Genomic DNA, 25,646 nt, shown 5'->3' with positions numbered 1-25,646 from the left:
GTTTACAGATTTTTCTAAACGTTTAAACGAAATGAAATAAACGACACGTTACCGTTTAAACGGTATCCCTATGTCCGTTTAAAAAGCATCAGTACCATCGCATTTCCAAACCGAAAATAGTATTTTATTTCCGGAAGTAATATTCAGTGCATATCCCATTCGCGCAATGACGTCATATTAAAACCATAAAATATTATAAAACAGAACATCCGAATCACCACATGTGCATTCGTCATTCTATAAAAACAATATAAAAGAACGTCGAAAATAATGTAAATTCAATCAAAAATACTGTTTCCGAAAACGACACTCCGAAACAAATGCACGTACTTTGCATATGAAATACAATGCGTATATCGTTTGACCGCAGAAAATGAAAAAAACATTTAACTAGCAAAAACGTAATCAATATATAAGTTGGTTAGAATATTGCTTTTCAACATGCTACCGCAGTGTTTGACTTGGCTAATCAATCTCTTAAAATATTTCAAGATGGCGGCATATGCACTGTTTCCTTGCCAAGTTGTAAGATTTTCGGAAAGTAGCTAAGATTTTCCGTTAGTTTCCGTTCATGTCTGTGCCATCCGCTAACCAATCAGAAATAAATTATTGCCGAATTCGGTAGCCCGGATTTACCGCAAGTACCCGGTTTCGCAGTTTGTCATCGATATACTTCGTACGGCTGGTCGGCTACGTTATTTGCACCCCAATATTATTATATTGATATTGACTGTCGTTTAAACGTTTACTGTTTAGGTAAACGTTTTTCAGCAAAACACGAAACGCGACCGTTTAAACGTTTAAACGTGACACCCTTATCTTACAGTATCGTATATGTATTCTTTCAATCTGAACACAGTCACTATTTTTAACCCCCATACTTCACAACCATAGCTAAGAATAGGTTCAATAAGTTTTTTTAAAAGATCAAGTCTATAATTAACTGATATATCTGGGTATTTAACTAAATTTGCTTTTATCTTGTAAATTACTTTAAAGCCTGTCCTGAGAGAGCATCATATGTTAATGAAAAAGAACCCCAGTGGTTAACTTTGTAAAAGTTTAGAATGCCATTTTTTGTAACCCTAAATATTATTGTTAATAAAGTGTTAAAGCAAAACACACACGGTTGACACTGATATAAATAAAAGAAACAATGGTCTTAAAACATTGCTATACTGTGCTAGTACAGTTACTTGCATATTTTATACATACATGTATATGTATTCAATTTATGCTTTAAACTGAATTATTATAAAATAAAATATATCAGTGATTTCAATAGACGCACAATCCTGCGTTTTGACGCAAGCAAATTAAAAATGACTCGTTTTTGACGCAACACCTTTTTCTGCTGTGCATCATTTTGACGCATCGAAAATTTGACCCATGCGTCAGTCAGTTAACATCTCGAGTTCCATGGTAATAAATCCAGCTGTGCTCCTAATTGAAATTAATGTTTTAGTATTTGAAACTCGGTCTTTTATCGAGGGAATATCCCGGGAGTTGTTTAACTTATCTGGTCTCTTCAAATACACGTCACCGTCTAAATAGTGCATGCGCACTAACTGGGTAATTAGCAGCCGCGATAACGTGATATTTGATTGACCATCCGATAATAGCAGGGTCTTTTGCAGACGGCACAGTTAAAGAAAGTCGGCAAAAGTAATTAAAGAAAAAAAAAAACAAATTGATCAAAGGTCTATTAATTACGTAGATCAACTAGTATGATAAATCCAGCAAGTTTTGTAAGTTTGCTAATCCACCGATAATTACGAGTAACACCCATCTTATATAAACTGGAATCACTGTTCATTTGTTATACTAACAAGTCATAATACTACACATAAACATTGAGAAAACAAATTTCCTCGATAATATATAAATTATCCGTGTAGAATTTAATTGCTACGTCGACCTTCGAAACTGTAAATGGCCGACGTAACATTCAACCCGCGTTCAATTCAAAGCTGGCGATTCAAATTGCAAGTAATGGTGATTCAATAATGGAGAAAGCATTAACTGGATTTAAAAAACAGTTGATAACAAAAAGAAAAATTTGGATTATTAAAGTAAAACTACTACAGGTAAGGCATTCTTAAGTGTCCATATTTCGGACGTGCATAGTATTCGGATAAACAGTAATAGGTATACTAGATGTTCCATGCATTTAGATTGTGTTTTGTTAGAAAAGCATAGCAATGATGATAATATAATGACGATAAATATGTGATGAAAAGGTGCTACCGGCACAGATCTTAAATGTGTTAAAAGACTTAAAAGTATTATAAGGAAGTAGATTTTAAGGTACCAATTCATTAAAATATGTTGTGCTATGTATCATGGTATTGTTATTTAATAAAGCAGTATAACTTTTTAAGATATTGTGTTACTCTTAGAGCATATTTTTATCTAAAAAAATTGAATTATACAGACAAAAACACAATTAACGCGCTTCAAAATTGACCCCAGCATTTTTCAATTTGACTCCTCAAAATTTCAGTCCAGGGGTCATTGACTCCTGGTTTTTAAAACCTATTGAAATCCCTGATATATAAGTATATAGTAAAACTTATTATTTGACGACATAACAACAAGATATAGCCTTAACATTGAAAAACGCAAACGCAAGACATTTAATTACACAAGGAGTCGTGTACGGGTTTTAAAACATGTAGTGATTTGTCTAGTGACGTCTTTTGTTAGCAGAACTTGTCATAATTCCAAGCACATGAATTATGAATTATGTTACAGGGATGTGTACACGAGCAAAGTGGGTAGTTACATGTAGCTGCCAATACGCTTTATTATCATTATTAATTTTGGGTAAACTCACATGCCAATTATGTCCGTTGTGTATATATACATACATAAACTGGCCCTTCGTATGCGAATTTAGCCAGGCCATTAATATAAACAGTTAATGCACATACATGTAACTTGAGTTACCGTTATATTCATACTATTCTACAGTGTTCACTATGTTTCACTGTAACCATATAAGAATACTTGACCGACCACAATCACTTTCAAACTTGGCAAATATATATATATAATTCAAACAAGTTTACCACACTGTCGGTTTCAATCAAATGGGCATGAAAACAACCATGCTACATGTATGTATCATGCTAACTACCAAACCCTTGTGCAAAAGGGATTCAGTGATTTTTGTCAGTTTTACTACATATATGGAACACAGGTTACATCCATGTACCAGTTGTGAACAAACTAAGATGCCAAATTCCAAAATTCTGGGCCTTATAGTTCCAGAGAGATTTTTTTTTCAAGTGTTCTATACCGTTATATACCTAATATGGAAACAAAATAGATTCAGGACAAGGCAAGGTTTTACCATATGGGCATGATTTTAACAAACTTGGTAGAGGAACACAAAATAATTTTACTTTCAAAAGTTGAACCTTCATGGCTTATCGTTTAAGAGACGATTGTTTAGTTATCTGATTATACAAGTTTATATTAATCACAAGAAGCCCTAACACTCCTCTTATCAGAGATCAGTGATTTTTTCCTGTTTTAAGTTTTTCTTCAATTATGTATCCTCATGTGCTTCTCGTGTTACCACTAGTGTAAGATGCAGAAACACACTCCTCACACTTGTACAGTCTCTATCTTGAATGTATCCTCATGTGTGTCTTCAAGAAATCACTATTCTTACATGCATAACCACAACTCACACTTGTTTCTCTCTTGAATGGATCATCAAGTGTTTTTTTCAAGTGACTTTTATGTTTAAATGAAAAGCCACACACATCCCACTTGAACAGTCTCTCACCTGTATGTATCTTCATGTGTTGTCAAGGTACCACTCTGCTAAAATGCTTTACCACACACCTCACATTTGTACAGTCTCTGTTCTTTATGTATCCTCATGTGTTTCTTCAAGTCAGAACTCTGGTTACAAGCATAACCACACTCCTCAAACTTGTAAAGTCTCTCTGCTGAATGTATCCTCATGTGAGTCTTCAAGGTATCACTCCTGTTACATGCAAAATCACACTCCTCACACTTGTACAGTCTCTTTCCTGAATGTATCCTCAGGTGTGTCTTCAAGGTAATACTCTGGTTACATGCATAACCACACTCCTCACACTTGTACTATCTCTCTCCTGAATGTATCCTCATGTGTGTCTTCAAGGTACTACTCTGGGTACATTCATAACCACACACCTCACATTTGTGTGGTCTCTCTCCTGTATGAATCATCATGTGTGTCTTAAAGTGACCATTATATTTACACAAATAGCCACACACCGTACACTAATACGGCCTTTCTCCTGTATGTATCGTCATGTGTTTCTTCAAGTCAAAACTCTGATTACAAGCATAGCCACACACCTCACACTTGTACGGTCTTTCTCCTGTATGTATCCTCATGTTTTCTTCAAGTCAAAACTCTGATTACAAGCATAGCCACACACCTTACACTAATACTGTCTTTCTCCTGTATGTATCCTCATGTGTTTTTTCAAGTCAAAACTCTGATTACAAGCATAGCCACACACCTCACACTTGTACGGTCTTTCTCCTGTATGTATCCTTATGTGTTTCTTCAAGCCAGAACTATGATTACAAGCATAGCCACACACCTCACACTTGAAAGGTTTTTCTCCTGTATGTATCCTAATGTGTGTCTTCAAGTCAGAACTCGTCTTACATGCATAACTGCACATCTCACACTTGTGCGGTCTCTCTCCTGTATGTATCCTCATGTGTATCTTCAAGTCAGAACTCGTATTACATGCATAACGGCACACCTCACACTTGTGCGGTCTCTCTCCTGTATGTATCCTCATGTGCGTCTTCAAGTTTCCACTCTGTTTAAATGCTTTACCACACACCTCACATTTGTACAGTCTCTCTTCTGTATGTATCCTCATGTGTGTCTTCAAGGTACTACTCTGCTTACAAGCATAACCACACTCCTCACACTTGTACGGTCTCTCTCCTGAATGTATACTCATGTGTGTCTTCAAGGTACTACTCTGGTCACATGCATAACCACACTCCTCACACTTGTACAGTCTCTCTCCTGAATGTATCCTCATGTGTGTCTTTAAGGTACTACTCTGGTAACAAGAATAGCCACACTCCTCACACTTGTACAATCTCTCTCCTGAATGTACCCTCATGTGTTGCTTCAAGTCAGAACTCTGGTTAAAAGTACCACCACACTCCTCACACTTGTACAGTCTCTCTCCTGTATGTATCCTCATGTGTTTCTTCAAGCCAGAACTCTGCTTACAAGCAAAACCGTACTCCTCACACTTGTTAGGTCTCTCTCCTGAATGTATGTTTTTACTTGAACAACTGCTCGGCAGGTTTTTGGGTCTGATGAGGCCAAGTTTTCTGGCTAATTCATCTCTGTACCAGACCAGCAGTTCTTCATCTGAACCAATAGAAATATTAACAAGTTATTTATAAAACATCTGCAAATCTTAAACTTTTTTTCAACAAACACCGGAGGTCTCAACTAGAACTTTGTAACAAATGTGACTGATACCCCACAGTCATATGCTAAAAATGTGCAAATGTGTTAATTTTACTACATACACATTTTCAGTTCTTGTTGATCTCAACATATTCCATTTTTGATTCTTAGACTGAAATTTAGGACAGGTTTTAATTTAAACTCAAAGTTTTGGTTATTTATGTGTTTTCTTACTATTTCTAAATGTTAAATAATTTAAAGGGAATGTTGGAGAAGAAAGGCAAGTTAGTAAAACAATTATTATTTGTTCAAGACTGTTTAGACATAGTGAGAAGCAGGTTTTTCAATAACTTGGATTTACCTTATATTAAGTGTTGTGTATATAATGAGGTTTTTCTATGACTGAGGCTGCATTATGCAAGGACCTAGAGTGTGTCTAAGACAGCACTCAGAATTGGGAAGAAGTTTGAATTAAAGCTGCAATGTCCAACTATTTACTTATTACTCTGAGGTATTCATAAACAGTAGCTGTGTTGCGCTGTGGGGGAAATCCGGAGAAAATAACACCTTTCCCATATGGAGACAATCATACAAACTCCCACCCGCTAGTACAGGAAATTGAACCCGTATTACCAATGTGAGACTGCTCTAATCAGACAGATCGACATTGAACATTCATATCGTAAGTCATACAACAGGGGTATATACCTGGTGAAACTGGCTTCAATGTGCAGTAATAGATGCCTCCTTTGTACTGCAATCCTACAAGGTTCCGATCTGCCTCCGTCATAGCACAGTTCACATATCTCATCCAGTTAGAGGTGGCTTTGTTCTGGGCATCCACAAAGTGACTCCCTTTGCCATCCTTATAGATCTGAATTGCATAGAATCTTACTATAAACAACCAACAGTAAAAACACAAGAAAACCTGATACGTAATATACTTGTTATTAAGAGCAACATTGATAGACCAGAATACCAAAGAATGCACATTTAAACTAAACAGTGGCAATGATCATACAATATTTTCTAAAGCACAAACATACTTAGTAATTTATTCTTCTTTTTTTTTTCCCTTCATTCATCTTATCTGGAGCTCTGGATACTGATGCCCAAACAACATACGTTTGGACACAGTCAAAGCAATAATTAATTCCACAGCAGACAAACAGAAAAATGCCATTATTCAGTCATAGCTATTGCTGTCGAAATTTCTCTTTAAACAACCATCTGCACACTAATAACAATCAACTTTTAAAGTCTGAGAAAACTCCTCCAAGCACTTATTAGTAATTAAAAAGTAATATTTGGGACTATGTATTCTATAGTGGAAACCAAACAAAGGGCCCTAACTCTGCCAAATCTTGATAACAGAAAAAGTTCCTTTCATTACTATTATCTCTAGAAAATAAAAATAACCACTATGAAAATGTGATCAATATCAACCTGGTAGTTAAAGATAAGTTGAAACAAGATATGTGTTTGTCAGAAACACTATGTCCCCTTTTGCGCCGCTTTGAAGCTATATATTTGACCTTTGACCTTGAAGGATGACCTTGAACTTTCAACACTCAAAATGTACAGCTCCATGAGATACACATGCATGCCAACTATCAAGTTGCTATCTTCAATATTGCAAAAGTATTCATTAAATGAGCGATTTTGACCCATATATTTGACCTTTGACCTTGAAGGATGACCTCGACCTTTCACCACTCAAAATGTGAGATACACATGCATGCCAAATATCAAGTTGCTATCTTGAATAATGCAAAAGTTATTGCAAATGTTAAAGTTGGGGCAAATAAACAAACAAACACACAAACCAACAGACAGGGCAAAAACAATATGTCCCCCACTATAGTGGTGGGGGGACATAAAAAACAACGTTGTGTCTATATATTCCATAGTGGTAAAACAGACAAATGCGATAATTCTGCAAAAACTTGCTGCAACAAAACTGTTTTTGTTGTTGCAATAATCTATGCATTTAGGCTATGCATATTCGAAAGTTTGAACAAGAATCACCAAATAGATAAAGAGGCATTGACAACACATGCGTCAGAATTGAAATATAGACAACAAGAGATGTGTTTGTCAGAAACACAATGCCCCCTATTGCGCCGCTTTGAAATATAATTTCAATATATAATTTGTCAGGTTAAGAAATTATCTCCCTTTTAAAGCTTATTACTTCGCTTGGATTGTATTTATTGACTTTTGACCTTGAAGGATGACCTTGACCTTTCAACACATAAAATGTGCAGCTTCATGAGATACACATGCATGCCCAGTATCAAGTTGCTATATTCAATATTGCAAAAGTTATGGCCAATGTTAAAGTTTTCAGACAAACGGACAGACAGACTGACTGACTGACGGACAGTTCAACTGCTATATGCCACCCTACTGGGGGCATAAAAAACCATAATCCTGCTAAAATTCCTGGAATGTCCAATGTCTTTTTTTACAATCATCTACACAATAAAGTCATTAAACACAGTGATTTTTTTTGATTTTTTTTCTTACAGCCTGTGCCTTTTGGATTGGGAAAATTAGCGCGATAAACCATGAAATTGGGAAAAATAACGCGATAAACCATGAAATTGGGAAACATTATAAATATGATTATAAGAACAGAATTAAAATAATTAAAGTATGTTTGACAGCATTTTTATATTATAAAGTGCTAATTTAATGTGTTCTTACAATGAAGACAATGTTAAGTTAATATCCTTCCACATTCATATTGAACTTGCAATAATTTATATAGATTCTTAAATATACCATTTAATCATAACCTCTTTAACTGTAAGAATTTAATTCAGTATTCTTTTAAATTAAATATCATATGGTGAAAACATTAACAAATATTTATAAAAAAAAACGCTTTAGTGGTCTTGCTATGTCAATGATGTATTAAAGGGATCTTTTCACGCTTTGGTAAATTGACAAAATTGAAAAAAGTTGTTTCAGATTCGCACATTTTCGTTTTAGTTATGATATTTGTGAGGAAACAGTAATACTGAACATTTACCATGGTCTAATATAGCCATTATATGCATCTTTTGACGATTTTAAAACCTAAAAATTATAAAGCGTTGCAACGCGAAACGATTGAATAATTTGGAGAGTTCTGTTTTTGTCGTTAAATTTTGTGAAACTACGAAGATTGCTTATATAAGGTATAAAATACGTCAATTATGTGTAATCGGCGGAATAGCTCAGTAGGCTAAAGCGTTTTTACTTCAGGACTCTGGCAGGACTCCAGGGGTCACTGGTTCGAAACCTGCTCCAGGCAATGTTCTTTTCCTTTTTTAAATTTTATTCTTGATTTTTTACTGGAGCTTTTACGATCCAATGTTTACATTTATCAATATAAAGCATTTAATGAATAAGTTAAAAAATGCCAAAATCTGTGAAAAGGCCCCTTTAAATAGAGTTAAAATAATTTATTTCATTTCTTTACCTTTCAACATCTTCATGATCTTGCACTTCAATGCTATTTCAGTAAACTGTAAAGCGTGACAAACATAATAAAGCAGAATATGCATATGAATCTGATTTTACACAGATCCACTAACATATAAATCATATCATGTTTGTCTCTTTCCATTTTCGAACGATAGTCTACTCATCTTAAATGCATTAATTTTGTGAGTAACGGTAGACTAACTCCAATTTCCCAACACTGATTTCCGTGATGCACATTCACTGTGAAGATTTGTAATACATATTTGATGTTTTTATCTCAAACGTTGTATTTTGCGTTAATTGACACACGCATTAAATTATTCCGTAATAACCATAGGATATCCGTTGTTAATTTGAATGTTATTTATCATTTTCGCCGCTCATCGTAAATTTATCGTCTGCTTGCCGCCATCTTGGGCTTGTGTAAAAACAGGCGTTTACAATCGGGATACATCGACTATCGTCGGTATCCTTGGCAATATAGAGAGAGATGTGGATAGCAACGTAAAATCGTATTCGGCTAAATTCGCAAAAAATACGTAAGTCAGTTGTTGTTCGGCGACGACTCGGCAACTCGATCGGCACTCGTTCGAAATTATTGCTAAATTACATTGTAATCTTATTGGCTTTATTGGGAAAATTTTGTCTTTTTTTGGGAAATTTTAATAAAATTTTTGGGAAAAAACGTCATTTTTTGCAATTGGGAAGCAGCCGAATATCGGCTGTAATTTCTGGCAAAAAAAATCACTGAAACAGTGTGCACAAGATCCAATCATTAAATAAAGAGTAATCAAACAAGCAAATTCGTTGAATTGATATCCCCCGCCAATATGCTTCTGGACACTAAAGTGTTATATTTGACACTCAAAAAAGCATTTTTTCAAGATACAAAGGGCCATAACTCCTTTATCATCCAATGGTGTACAATGCCATTTGGCGTGCATCATCCTCTTATCCATATATACTCATACCAAGTTTCAATGAAATCCGCAAAAGCACTTCCAAGATATTGCTCCGGACACAAAAAAGCATTTTTCCAAGATACAAAGGGCCATCACTCTGTTATTAACAGATGGTGTACAATGCCATTTTGCGTGCATCATCCTCTTATCCATATATATGGTTACACCAAGTTTCATTGAAATCCGCCAAATCACTTCCAAGATATGGCTCCGGACACAAAAAAGCATTTTTCCAAAATACAAAGGGCCATAACTCTGTTATTAACAGATAGTGTACAATGCCATTAGGCGTGCATCATCCTCTTATCCATATATATACTCATACCAAGTTTCATTTAAATCCGCCTAAGCACTTCCAAGATATGGCTCCGGACACAAAAGTGACGGACGGACGAAAAGACGGACGGAAAGACGGAGGGACGGATAACGCATAAACAACATCCCTCCGCCTATGGCGGGGATAATTACAAGCTTTTGGATGAACAGACCAGCTGGAGGACAGACGGGCAAGTACCATGTTTCATGCCCTCCACTCTGTAGTGGTATAATAAACATTAAATCCCCTCTATAGACTACTAGATAGAGAATCCATTTGTTGAAAATTCAGGACTTTATATTCTAACATCAATACTTTTTTAAATTACCCTCGCATTTCAAACTACAAATAGGTATCAATGCATCAAGCTTAGCATCACCTTTCCCTGCCAGCAATACCCTGACTTATGGTTGTCAGTGATGATATCTCCCCCATACGGTCCAAACATGATCCTGGATACCAGTCCCTCCTTGGAAAACACTCCAAGACCAGCTCCAGCTATTTTGGATGTTTTGATTTCAAGGCAATCTGGCAAGGTATGCTCAGCTTTAAGAGGGTCTTCTTCAGGCACCTGCAGTTTATATTAAAGTATATGTAGTGTAAACACTATTTTATATTAGAACAATAAGTGCATATTTAAGGCATTTCTTATATTAATCAACATTATAAACGGTAAAACACTTTCTAAGTAACAGTCGCATATGCCCATGATACTTTATACCAATACTTTATCATGATACTATAATAGAAATATGTTGGTTTTTTCCCCTTATTTTTCTACATGTAGTTTATGTTTTTAAAATGAAAACAGCTTCACCTCTTTGTCCTGTATGTAGTTATAGGGTCCATGGACAGGGCAGTCCCCATCAAACTCCTTATTGCATTCTCCACAGTCTTAGAGGGAAAATAAACACTTGGCAATAATCAAACTAAGTCAAAGACTTATATCAGCTACATCAGATTTAAAGAACCCACTTATATTTATAATGAAAAGAATAAAACCGCTAATTTAGAAAATATCTGAAAGACAGCCTTTTCATCACAAGACCCTTTATTATTTATATTCCCAGAGTCATCAGTTCACATAATAAGCTCATATGGTTTCATCAAATGTTTTTTTACTTTCTGAGATATTTGCAACACAAAATCTGACCTAAGTTCAAGGTACAATTGTAAAAATAGGCCAATAATTTGACCTTGTGACTTAGTTTGTTACTTCATGTGACCCACTTTTAATTTAGGCTTCGATATGAAAAAGAAACAAGTTTTATCAAAAATAACCACAAATGAGGCATTTTAAGTGTTATCACTAATTTTCTCAGATTTGAGCTAGGAACCTAATTTTGTACCACTTCTGAGAGAAATAGCTTCTCTCAAGTTAAACATTCTGACCCATGTTCTTCAAGATTGACTATTTATATGGCTTGTCATATGGTAACCCAGTGACCTAGTTTTTACCTAAAGTTGTACTTGGCCTTGAAATTGTTACGGTACATAAACAAGAGCACCGCCTTGCGGGTGCAGACCGCTCATCTATTTTCTTTTTAAAGGTGAAGGGACTCTCATTTTCAATCACAAAGGAGGGAGGAGTGGAGTGAAGAGGGGTGTATAGTGTGGGGTTGTGGACATTTATTACATTATCTTCCAAAAAGGCGAAAAAAAAAAAAAAAAAAAAAAATCGGGGGGGGGGGGGGGGTTTGGGTGTGATGGTTGGACGGTATTTCAAACATAACCGTTTAAAAAAAAATAGGGGGGGGGGGTATAGTGTGAGGGTGTGGTGATAATTTGTGAGATGATCTTAAAAAAACACAAAAAAAAAAATCAAAAAAAAAAAATTGGGGGGGGGGGGGTGGGGTGGGGGGGGGGTGGGGTGGGGGTATAGTGTGAGGGTGAGGTGGTCATTTGTGAGATGATCTTAAAAAAAAAAAAAAAAAAAAAATTAGGGGGGGGGGGAGGGGGGGGGGAGGGCACGGGGGATGGTTTGGGTGAAGTCTATTGTGGTATGTCAGGTAAGAGTAGTTTCATCAAAGTATCAATCAAATCTAATCATAAATAAAGAAGTTATGGCAATTTTAGCAAAATTTAATAATTTGACCTTGAGAGTCAAGGTCATTCAAAGGTCAAAGTAAAATTCAAGTTGCCAGGTACAGTAACCTCATGATAGCATGTAAGTATTTGAAGTTTGAAAGCAATAGCCTTGATACTTCGAGTGGATCGAAACACAAAATGTAACCATATATTAAAAGTTACTAAGTCAAAACAGGGCCATAATTCCGTAACAATGACAACCAGAGTTATGCAACTTGTCCTTTTACTGTACCCTTATGATAGTTTGTGAGTGTTCCAAGTATGAAAGCAATATCTATGATACTTTAGGGGTAAAGTGGACCAAAACATAAATCTTAACCAAATTTTCAATTTTCTAAGTATAAAGGGCCCATAATTCCGTCCAAATGCCAGTCAGAGTTACATAACTTTGCCTGCACCGTCCCCTTATGATAGTTCATAAATCTTGCAAGTATGAAAGCAATAGCTTTGATACTGTAGGGATAAAGTGGACCTAAACACAAAACTTAATCAAATTTTCAATTTTCTAAGTATAAAAAGGGCACATAATTCTGTCAAAATGCCAGTCAGAGTTACATTACTTTGCCTGCACAGTCCCCTTATGATAGTTAGTAAGTGTTGCAAGTATGAAAGCAATAGCTTTGATGCTTAAGGAATAACATGGACTTAAACACAAAACTTAACCAAAATTGTCAATTTTCTAAGTATAAAAAGGGCACATAATTCTGTCAAAAAGCATGCCAGAGTTATCTAACTTTGCCTGCCCAGTCCCCTCATGATAGTAAGTAAGTGTACCAAGTTTGAATGCAATAGCATTGATACTTACTGAGAAAAGTGGAACTAAACGCAAAACTTAACCAAAATTTTCAATTTTTTAAGTATAAAAAGGGCACATAATTCTGTCAAAATGCACGCCAGAGTTATCTAACTTTGCCTGCCCAGTCCCCTCATGATAGTAAGTAAGTGTACCAAGTTTGAATGCAATAGCATTGATACTTTCTGAGAAAAGTGGACCTAAACGCAAAACTTAACCGGACGCCGACGCCAACGCCAACGCCGACGCCAAGGTGATGACAATAGCTCATAATTTTTTTTCAAAAAAAAGATGAGCTAAAAATCAAAGCAAGTTTTATCAAGATTGAATCATAAACAAGGCTTTAAAGGGTTAGAAGGTTTGCAAAATTTGACCTGCTGTCCTAGTTATCTCTCAACTTAACCCAATATAATTTCCAATTTGCCAAGTTTAGAATTTTTACCAAGTTTCATCAAGATTGATTAATAAATGTGTCTTCTAGAGTAGTAATACAGATTTTCAATGACTTAACAAATTAGCATAGTTTTTAACGTACTTGACCCGGTTATAACTTGGATTCAATATTTTCACTATACTGACAAAGTTTTCTCTATATTGATTTAACTGGTGTATGTAGAGTGGTTACAAGCCAAATGTTGACCATGCACAACACATGACGCGGAACTTGCTAACTACGTGCTCAGGGAGCTAAACAATATTATTATAATGTTTGTTGGTCTTTCGTGAGACTTTCTAATGCAAGGTAATGGATGTTTTGTTCTTGGGCTTACAGAGAAAATGGTCATTATCTGGGGGTTCCAGGCTCATACAGCTGGCAAGGTTCCTCAGTTGAAGAATGTACTCAGTCTTGTCTTTTTCTGGGGACATCGTTATCTTCATTCTCTGCAATGGTGTTGAATATGAATAATATACATTACATTTAACACATTTTATTCTGATCACATTTATCTTTAAATAAAAAAAAAAGCATCCCATGCAACAGGCTTACAGCTATGTAATATCTCATTCACAAACACACTCTACCTAAACAACAGACAAAGGGAATGTATTCCGAAAATACTGGTCACAGCAAAAATGTTATTCTTAGCCATAGTCTTTACATAAAGATTAATCAGGCAGTGAAAGTTTTAGCAAATCTGCCAAGCAGCTAAAGATTTACAAAACATGAACATTTTGGGACTATATTTTCTTATTCAGAAAAACAGAGTAGGGACCATTATTCTGTTAAAACTTGTTGCGGCCAATGTTTCTTACTTTATTATGGTAATCAAACATGAAAGTCATTCAACAATGAAAGTTTGAGCAAGATCCACCGAGTAGTAAAAGATAGGTTGGAGCCACAATCTTCAGGACAGACACATGTAGGTATGGACCAGTACAGTGCTCAATAACTCCCTATAATTGATTGCAATAAGAGGAAAACAAAATACTGGTAACTTATACATACTTTAACTTTGTTCACATGGTCATCCTTTTCCTCCAATTTAATCTTAGTTGGTTCCAGGAAAAGGGGAAGAGTTCCTGTCACAGCATTCTCTGCAAAAATATCATTAAAATTAAACTTCTGTTATTACTAAGACACTTTTCCAAAATACGGATTTTGTGCGAGTCTTTTTGATTATACCGGATTTAAAGAGTATTGAGTATTCCATAATTGGCACACTTAAACAAGGGCCCATAATGTGACAATTTAATATTATTAACATATTGTTAAGATTTTGGGTCCTCTCATCCAAGAAATACAAGGGACAAAATTGTCACAAAACCAGGTTTTCATTGTGAAAAAAAAATCTGATAAAGGGAGAAAACTCAAACTGAACTTTTGAAATGACCAAAAAAAATTAACCCCCTTTGTAAGTTTTTTTTTTTTTTTAAATCTATTTTTAGTCGTGGCGACCTTGACATTGGAGATATTGACGTGATTCTTTCGTGGGACACACCGTCCCATGATGGTGAACAAATGTGCCAAATGATTTTAAAATCTTACAATGAATGACATAGTTATGGCCAGGACAAGCTCATTTATGGCCATTTTTGACCTTTGAACTCAAAGTGTGACCTTGACCTTGGAGATATCGACGTAATTATTTCGCGCGACACACCGTCCAATGATGGTGAACAAATGTGCCAAATGATTTTAAAATCTGACGATGAACGACATAGTTATGGCTCGGACAAGCTCATTTATGGCCATTTTTGACCTTTGAACTCAAAGTGTGACCTTGACCTTGGAGATATCAACGTAATTATTTCGCGCGACACACCGTCCAATGATGGTGAACAAATGTGCCAAATGTTTTTAAAATCTGACAATGAACGACATAGTTATGGCCCGGACAAGCTTATTCCGCCAGCCCGCCAGCCAGCCCGCCAGCCAGCCAGCCCGCCCGCATTCGCCAATCTAATAACCAGTTTTTTCCTTCGGAAAACCTGGTTAAAAATGCCCCACAAATGTCCAAGTCTAAATTCTTACATCAGACATTCTAAACAATCCACAAATACAAGTTCCAAAGAAAATGCAAGATTTTGTAAACATTAAATATGATGTCAACAAAAATAAATAAATCCATAGCACCTCTCAGAAGATTCAAAATTAAACATTCAAAAGATAACAAAATACTGATGCAGTCATTTCAGTCAAATATTGAATGCAGCAACAGCAGCTATAAGAAACTAGAAATGAGGCGGCAGAGGCCGAAGCGTATCCCCACGCCGCATGTTTGACCCAGGGGTGCCCCAGGGTTGGTAATGGGGCCATGCATAGTTGAGATTGACCGTATTGTCGTAAGAGAAGTTCAATATCAATTAGAAGTGAATCGGTGTAGAGATGAAGAAATTGTAGTAAAAGGCAATTTTGGGTGGGCATGGCCTATGTGGGCGGGGTGCCCCAGGGTTGGTAATGGGGCCAAACATAGTTGAGATTGACCGTATTGTCATAAGAGAGGTTCAGTATCAATTTGAAGTAAATGGGTGTAGAAATGAAGAAATTATAGTAAAAGGCAATTATGGGTGGGCATGGCCTATGTGGGCGGGGCGCCCCAGGGTTGGTAATGGGGTCATGCATAGTTGAGATTAACTGTATTGTCATAAGAGAGGTTCAGTATCAATTTGAAGTGAATCGGTGTAGAAATGAAGAAATCATAGTAAAAGGCAATTTTAGGTGGGCGTGGCTTATGTGGGTGGGGCGCCCCAGGGTTGGTAATGGGGCCATGCATAGCTGAGATTGACCATATTGTCATAAGAGAAGTTCAGTATCAATTTGAAGTGAGACGGTGTAGAAACAAAGAAATAATAGTAAAATGCAATTTTGGTTGGGCGTGGCTTATGTGGGCGGGGCGCCCCAGGGTTGGTAATGGGGACATGCATAGTTTAGATTGACCGCATTGTCATTAGAGAGGTTCAGTATTAATTTGAAGACAATCGGTGTAGAAATGAAGAAATTATAGTAAAATAACCTAAAAAAATGAGTAAAAATCTCTGTGCCGGCAGCCCAACCCCAACCAACATAACTTTTGACCCAAGGGTCAGATCAAAATTCCAAATAGTGCAGGGTTGCTCATATGCTCATAGCTACCATGTGTGCAAGTTTCAAGGTTCTAGTGCAAATAGTGTAGGAGAAGATAGTGGCCAGGACGGACGGACAGCGGAGATAACCACAATATCCCCTCGCTTTTCAAAAAGCGTGGGGATAATGAAGAAAAAATTCATGTGTGTTAACTGTCACCTTGAATCAGCTTGTATAGTCTCCACAGAAAGGGTTGAGTCAATAAATGAAAACTACTGTATCTAATCTAGAAATGTTCAGCAGATACAACAGCTTCACATTCAACCCTCAACATGCTATTTCGGGAATTCACATCACTTTTATTGTATTTCGGTTCCAATGAAATCTCTTCAGCTTTTTAACTACCTATTAGAAAGCCGAGGACTTTAATTTGGCAAATACTTGATAATGCAAGGGCCTTAATATAGGGAGGCTTACTGCAATTTAGCTGATTATCAAACTTGGTGGATATTTAATGCCCACAAACAAAGCCACCATGTTTCATGATGATCCCATGACGTAAACAATCGGATTAAGCAAGCAGATAAGGTAAACTAAGGTGTTTTCAAATCATGGACCATAACTACCAACAGCTTATTGCAATCTTGCTTGTTGTAAAAACTGCCCTTTGATATTATTACATAATTAAAAAGTTTCATGGTGATCCCATGTTAATAATAGGTTGGCATATTGACCGGTCAAATGAGTATTGACCGGGCCGGCGGTCAATACCCGGTTAAAACCGGTCAATACTGGTCATTACTGGTCTTTACTGGTCAATTGAAAATTGTAGCATTTAAACATTACAAAGGAGCCATTTTATATTAAATCAATAATTATTCTGTAATTGATAAACTTTTTTCTGAGTTATTTATTGTAAAGCTGTAAAAAGTTACTTCTTTATTATTTATGGAAACAGCCTCAAATACATAAGGACTAAGGCAATATCTTTATCTCAGTGTATCACATCTGTTACTAAAGTATAATAACTATTGTAGGTACCATAGCATTTCACTTATCTATTGATATATCTATTTGATAAGCAGATGGACAAACAGAACTCTTGTGTATTCTAGGGTTATAAATCTGGCCTCTTAGTTGGTAATAAAATGCATGCAGTGTTATGTCTCTGGTATTGACAATTAAGCAAATCTGCCCTTAGGCTATTTCATATCACTCACACAAGAAGATTACATTGTACTTGTTATTAATTTAATAGTTACTTCTAACTTGTTTCCCTTCTGTATTAAGAGGGTTTTTTCCCCTTTCATATTAAAAAGTTCAATTGGTATTCAAATGAATAAACAATCAAAGTTCTTGATTTTGCCAACAAATACTGTTTTCCAATTGTGGATCTACTCTTCTTTTCAATTATTTTTTTCTTTTAATAATTATTTGTTATTATGTTTTGCATTCTTATATCAATAAAAATTAAAGTTTTTTTCACTATTTTGTTTAAAAAGTATTTAAAGAAATCAATGCAAGAATACATGACAAGTAAGGATTGTGTCAAAAAGGTGCCATTTAAGGCCCTAATATCAGTTTTGGGTGTCCCAACCTGTATAGGTGAGAAGACTGTTAGAAGACTGTGGGGACAGTGGGGTATGAGGAACAACTCATACACAGTAATTGACAGGTTCTTGTTGAATCAAGCACAGAATTATCTGAGCATCATAATTCATTAGAATTGAAAAAAAGTTCAATCAACCAGAAAAATCAAATTGACCAACTTAGACTTATTTGCAAAATTTTGAAAGATTGGCCTACAAATTGCATGAACAGGTATAAAATAGTGGGTATTAATAGCTTAAGACATTATTGGCAACATGTCTATTTCATTTATATTATCAATATTGATTAATTAGGCATGGAATGTAAATTAAAATTGGGGGTAAAGTTCAATCGACCAGTATTGACCAGTAATGACCACTTTGGAAGTATTGACCGGGGCGTTTTTAACCGGTAAAAACCACCGGTTAAAACCGGGGGCGGTCGATTGGTGCCAACCCTGTGTTAATTGGTTGAGTTATTGAGTGGACATAATTCACCCAGTGCTCCAGCTAGGCCTAAATCGAAGGGCGCCGCACCCTGCCCTCCCGCACCTCCGCCCTGCCCCCCCCCCGAACCTCCGCCCTGCCCCCCCCCAAAAAAAAAAAATTTTTTTTTTTTTTTTTACATATGATTATTCATAAATCTCTTATTACAATGTAATTACTTTAATCCTCATTGTAGACATTATATTTGAATGGTTTAATAATAATGGGAATAATAACAATTATTTATAATATATAAATTCACATGCAATAGGAAGCATTCCAGAAACACCCGCGCGCTCGTACGTGCCCTTTTCACAAAATACTGCGCGTCGAAAGTGCCCTTTTGACAAAATACTGCGCGTCGAAAGTGCCCTTTTGACAAAAAGCCCCCCTGCCCTTTTCAAATCCTAGCTGGAGCACTGATTCAACTGAACGCCCTAACATCGCCCGCCAGCCATGGGTGTTCCTATAGCATATAAATGAAAATGAGTCACCTTTTTCCGAGTCCGAATGTCTTGGAACATTTAAGTTGGAGTATTGGTCCATTTGTATTGTCCCTCCACCAACAGCTGATTTAGCACAAAATTCGTCAACATTTGAAAGTTCAATCTCTTCCCAGGTCAGATATACAGAATATTGGTCGGCCAGTTTAGCTTGATTCTCTGGTGTTTTTGAACATGTACTTGTATTTACTGTTGTATTTTCATTGTCTGTTTCTGTCTTAATATTCTGTTTAGCTATACCACATTTATTATTGAAGTCATTTGTTGATAAATAATCCTGGTCTGTAATTGGATTTAGAGACTGTTGTGTTGCCCCAAATACAGAATGGAGCTCATCTTGTGCATTTGAATTGGAAGTCGTGTTTTTGTTCACACATTCAGAATTTAAGCAAGCTTGTCTGGTAACATCTTGACGCATAACTTCACATTCCATCTGTTCTGATTTCGCACATTCAGAGGTGAAGCCATCTTGTTTGTTGCAATCTGGATGTCTCTCTTCCCATAGAACCTGTTTTGATTTGGCACAATCAGAATAAAAATCAGAAGCCGTACTATACCATTCATCAGTCTCAATTTTGACACTAACAGAGTTCAAGTCATCTATTGTTTGGTCTGAATTTAATGTCTCTGGATTTACTCTAGCCGATATAGTGTCTAAACTAGTTTGGATTTTGGGATCAAAGTCCTTTCTAATTGTACTCTCGCTTTTCATGTCACTTTCCAAGGTATTGCTTTCGGTTTTTTGTTTTCTCATTTTGAACTTTTTGGAGGCCGCCACACTTTTCTGTGTATGTGCCATTCTGAAAATGTTCATTCATAGAAAATTTTATGAGAGATATACATATATGGTCAAAACACTTACAAATGTGTAAAAATATTGCAAACCACTTGACATTTACAATCATAACATTAAGTGGTCTGAAAAACTAATCTTGATATATTAGTGCATGTTTTTTTCTATATTTTTGTATGAAAAACAATATTGCAGGGTTAAGATATGTTTTGGTAGGCCAACTTGTTTTTAAAGTAGGGCTCTGGTCAACAATACCGGGTAATAAGTACTGTGCAATAAAAGCCAATCCCTAAATGATTAAAATAAAAGAATACTGTCTTCTACAAACATTTTTATATTTATTTTTGCATGTTTTGGAAACTTTATCTTGAGATAGTAAGGCTCAATTGGTCATTGTCAGCTTGGGTACTACTAACATGTACCCGGGGAACATGTAATATACCAGTCGTGATATTTTAATCAATATAAACTAATCATTGTAAAAAACAGGGGAGTTAATTGTCCCAAATTTTATATCCAGAAAATTAAGCCAAGAGACTCAGGCCATAGGATTAAGAGGTGACAATAAAATGTGCGAAAGTTTCCCATTATGATTCACACCTAAAACGTATCCTCGAGTGCCCAATTTCGCCGCATACAAGCAGTTAGTTGAAGTTTTGTTGCTCAATATAGGGATTTATGTAATTAATTTTGTTATTTCATTACACATGTACCTTTTATTTACACATTTTAAATTCAATTGATTGTGTTATCAACAAAAATTCTTTGAAAAACATAATGACCCAAGTCTATGTTACGGTGGCCATATTTGTTGAGAGCGCCCTAAAACGACGCATATGATTGGTTACCTGATTTCAATGTAAATATCACTCCTGTGGAGACTGAATGCATAAAATATTAACTCATGGTTGTTGTACTTAAATTTGTATCACTGTAAAAGCAATATGGAACCGAAATTAATTAAATCAACAAGAGGGCCTGAAAGGCCCAAGGTATCCCCCGCAACATATGCTTTGTTTGAGGATGGGTGCAAATTGGACGGATGAACATAAAGATAGATGGACGGACGGAGGACAATAACACAAAACTAAGACAAAGGAAGGTTCTTAAGCCTTCACAATTTATTTAGGTGAATTAAAAAGTCGTAAGTTTCCCACAAAAACATTCAACGTTTACATACGCTCAATTTTCAGAGTGTTGCAGAGTGAACACATCTGCCATGACATACGGGGTGAGTGGGGGGTTAATGTGGGGCGTGGTAATTAATTAGATGTTTTAAAAAAATAAATTTTTTTTTTTGGGGGGGTGGGGGGTAGGGGGGGGGGTAAGGGGGGAGTGAGAGGTGGGTATAATGTGGGGTGTGGTAATTAATTAGATTAGCGCCAAAACAATATCCCTCCGCCTCTGGCGGGGGATACTCATACCAAGTTTAAATGAAATATGCCAAAGCGCTTCCAAGATATGGCTCCGGACACAAAAGTGCCTATAGTAAAAAGCATTTTTTCAAGATACAAAGGGCCATAAGTCTGTTTTTAACAGATGGTGTACAATTCCATTTGGCATGCATCATCCTCTTATGCATATATATACTCATACCAAGTTTAAATGAAATATGCCAAAGCGCTTCCAAGTTATGGCTCCGGACACAAAAGTGCCTATAGTAAAAAGCATTTTTTCAAGATACAAAGGGCCATAAGTCTGTTTTTAACAGATGGTGTACAATGCCATTTGGCGTGCATCATCCTCTTATGCATTAGTGTTTTATCCAGGCCGTTTTAGCGTGGCGCGGCGCCAAGCCGCTTTTTTGAAGAGCCTCGCTGCCCCTTTCAAAGCAAATCAGCGCCACGCTGCCCTTTTTAAAGGCCGCCGCCCTGTTTTCCGCCGTGCGCGACCTTATTGATAACATCTTAATTGCCTCTTAACCAAACTTCTAAGCCGACTATTATCAGCGAAGATTTGCGCGGTTGTGAATTCGTCATGCGTGAATAACCATGTGTCAATATCAATCGATAATTTCAGTGGCTTTGTAACACTAATCGGTCCGGATACAATCGTGCACAGTTACTTAGGAGACTTGATGAAAACCTCGATGTTATTCACGTGGAAAATGTGCATTTCATGCATAATTCAGTTATATCAAAACATTTATTTTTACGCGTAATTAAATTAAAAAAAAAACACCAGTTGTATCTGTAAAATATTGATTTGTTTTCAATTTAATGCAAAACAGTTTTAAGTTAATAAAAATTAATTTATAGGGCTTGCACTAAGCGGCGTGCGGCCGTATATTACGCCCGATAATTGTTTCCATACGCCGATTACAAAACCCCATGACGTCCACTGTACTTCCTGAAAATTGGCCATACGCCGAAAATAGCAACCCGTGACATATTAAAGCTGTCGATTAAAATAACGCTCCGTCTCCTATCCAATAGAATTGGCGCAGGCTCACAGTAGATGTGTGTTGATGAATTGTAGCAGACGACAATCTTAACACGTTTGCTGTTCACGGTTAGGCAGACCGCGCTTAATTGGAGCACGTGCTTGTTTATTGTCACGATGTTTTGATTACAATAACGTAAGAATGTCGGCAAAGAAGTTGATACCCCGTCTTGGACCCTGTTTGGCCAAAAGTTGTTAATTGTTGTAATGGCCTGCACCACTGGTTCAATTAAGAACATTATGACCCGTTTGTAACTTGTCAAAATATGTTAATTGGCAAACACAGATATGAATTTTACAAAAATATTGAACTTATACCACTTATCATTCGTGTTTAGAATGTCGCAACGTACGCTTTCCGATTTTGGCATTCCACTTTCGACCAAACGTAAATTAGAAATTGATGCAAATTGCTTTTTAAGCAAAACAAGTTTATATCGGAGACCAATTAACGTGTATTGAATTAATTGACAATGAACAAAAGACAGTACGGCGCCGTTCCTAGTTACACTTTTTGCGAAATAAAATGTACCCAATACAACACGTGGTCATGAAAGTTCAAAGTGAAAACAATACCAGTTTACAATTTTATGCGGCAACACTTTAAAGATGCATATAAAGGACTTGTTTGTGCAATGTGTGTAACGTTTTAAATATAAATAATTGTTTAAGAGGGTAACTCATTTAACAGTATTCTAAGACTTCTTTGAAAAGCTATCGTTTGTATAAGATATATATCCTATGGTGTTTAATCTTGTTTTTTTGTTACTACATGAAAATATAAAACACATAATAAAATATACATTCTGGATTTTGTTGGTTTAATTATTCAACAATAAATCTCAAAACTATACATATAATGTTTGTTTGTAACAAAGCTTGTTATTAAGTCACTATACAGATATATTTGTGCCCTTTTTATGGATGTCGCGCGCTAAAGTGCCCTTTTTTGAAATTTTGCACCACGCCCCTTTTCCTTCCTGTATAAAACACTATGCATATATATATACTCATATCAAGTTTAAATGAAATATGCCATAGCGCTTCCAAGATATGGCTCGGGACACAAAAGTGCCAGACGGACAGCCGAACGGATGGACAACGCCAAAACAATATCCCTCCGCCTCTGGCGCGGGAATATATTCATACCAAGTTTCAAAGAAATCCGCCAAAGCGCTTCCAAGATATGGCTCCAGACACAAAAATGCCTATAGTAAAAAGCATTTTTTCAAGATACAAAGGGCCATAAGTCTGTTTTTAACAGATGGTGTACAATGCCATTTGGCGTGCATCATCCTATTATGCATATATATCAGGGTTGGCACCAATCGACCGCCCCCGGTTTTAACCAGCGGTTTTAACCGGTTAAAACCGCCCCGGTCAATACTCCTGAAGTGGTCATTACTGGTCAATAGTGGTCGATTGAACTTTAGCCCCAATTTTAATTAATATTCCATGCCTAATTAAACTATATTGATAATATAAATTAAACAGACATGTTGCCAATAATGTCTTAAGCTATTTATACCCACTATTTTATACCTGTTCATGCAATTTGTAGGCCAATCTCTCGACATTTTGCAAATTAGTCAAAGTTGGTAGATTGGATTTTTCTGGTCGATTGAACTTTTTTTCAATTCTAATGAATTATGAATTCTCAGATAATTCTGTGCTTGATTCAGCAAGAACCTGTCAATTACTGTGTATGAGTTGTTCCTCATGCCCCACTGTCCCCACAGTCTCCTCACCTATACAGGATGGGGCACCCAAAACTGATAATAGGGCCTTAAATGGCACCTTTTTGACACAACCTTTACTTGTCATGTTTTCTTGCCTAGATTTCTTTAAATAATTTTTAAACAAAATAGTGAAAAATTCTTATATTTTCCATTGATATAAAAATAAAAAACATAATAAGAAATAATTAATCAAAGAAAACAATAATTGAAAAGAAGAGTCTATAGTAGACCCACAATTGGAAAACATTTTTGTTGTCAAAATCAAGAACTTTGATTGCTTAATCATTTGAATACCAATTGAACTTTTAAATGTGAAAGGAAAAAAAACGCTCATAATACAGAAAGGAGACTACTTATAAGTTACTATTAAATTAATAGCAAGTAATCGCCTTATGTGTGAGTGATCTGAAATAGATTTGCTTCATTGTCAATATCAGAGACATAAAACTGCATGGATTTTATTACCAATTAAGGCTTAGGGGCCAGATTTATGACCCTAGAAAACACAAGAGTTCTGTTTGTCCATCTGCTTATCAAATAGATATATCAATAGATAAGTGAAATACTATGGTAACTACAATAGTAAAAATACTTTAGTAACAGATGTGATACACCGAGATAAAGATATTGCATAGGTCCTTATATTTAAGGCCATTTCCATAAATAATAAAGATTTAATTTTTTACAACTTTAAAGATTTTTTTTACAATAAATGACTCAAAGTTTATCAATTACAGAATAATTATTGATTTAATATAACATAGCTCCTTTGTGATGTTTTCATGCTACAATTTTCAATTGACCAGTATTGACCAGTATTGACCAGTAATGACCAGTTTTAACCGGATATTGACCGCCGGCCCGGTCAATACTCAATTGACCGGTCAATATGCCAACCCTGATATATATACTCATGCCAAGTTTAAATGAAATCCGCCAAAGCACTTCCAAGATATGGCTCCGGACACAAAAGTGCCTATAGTAAAAAGCATTTTTTCAAGATACAAAGGGCCATAAGTCTGTTTTTAACAGATGGTGTACAATGCCATTTGGCGTGCATCATCCTCTTATGCATATATATACTGATACCAAGTTGCAATGAAATCCGCCAAAGAACTTCCAAGATATGGCTCCGGACACTCAAAAGCATTTTTTCAAGATACAAAGGGCCATAAGTCTGTTTTTAACAGATGGTGTACAATGCCATTTGGCGTGCATCATCCTCTTATGCATATATATACTCATACCAAGTTTAAATGAAATCCGCCAAAGAACTTCCAAGATATGGCTCCGGACACAAAAGTGCCGGACGGACGGACAGCCGGACGGACGGACAACGCCAAAACAATATCCCTCCGCCTCTAGCGGGGGATAATTAAGGTTTTTAAGTTTGGGATGCCATACTTTCTGGCAGTGGTTTTAATAGGGGCCCCTGTCAGCAACCCCTTGCCATAAGCTGTGTTTTTGAAGTAGGTGAATATAACCTGTACTTCTTTTGTGAAAC

General features: G+C 36.1%; 2 protein-coding genes across 2 annotated transcripts in view; both read right to left on the bottom strand.

Moving 5' to 3' along the window:
- The window catches only part of LOC127877121 (E3 SUMO-protein ligase ZBED1-like), a 20,019-nt gene extending 16,041 nt beyond the window's left edge, over positions 1 to 3,978 (bottom strand). Inside the window, exon 1 of the mRNA XM_052422768.1 lies at positions 3,856 to 3,978. Within this exon, the coding sequence (XP_052278728.1) occupies positions 3,856 to 3,978 (123 nt within the window). The remainder of the gene's footprint in view (positions 1 to 3,855) is intronic.
- On the bottom strand, positions 2,782 to 25,646 carry LOC127876972 (PR domain zinc finger protein 5-like). The gene is made up of 8 exons (XM_052422527.1): positions 25,547 to 25,646; positions 19,160 to 19,968; positions 14,533 to 14,621; positions 13,856 to 13,967; positions 11,022 to 11,098; positions 10,584 to 10,775; positions 6,161 to 6,326; positions 2,782 to 5,410 (listed from the first exon to the last, which is right to left on the bottom strand). Exons 2-8 carry the CDS (start codon positions 19,965 to 19,967, stop codon positions 4,449 to 4,451), a joined length of 2,406 nt encoding a protein of 801 aa, XP_052278487.1. The 5' UTR covers position 19,968; positions 25,547 to 25,646; the 3' UTR covers positions 2,782 to 4,448.

The sequence above is a fragment of the Dreissena polymorpha genome, chromosome 4 (genome assembly GCF_020536995.1).
Source record: "Dreissena polymorpha isolate Duluth1 chromosome 4, UMN_Dpol_1.0, whole genome shotgun sequence".
In the NCBI taxonomy this organism is placed as follows: Eukaryota; Metazoa; Mollusca; class Bivalvia; order Myida; family Dreissenidae; genus Dreissena; species Dreissena polymorpha.
The sequence above is the reverse complement of the archived record's forward strand: the minus strand, read 5'-3'. Positions and strand labels throughout refer to the sequence as shown.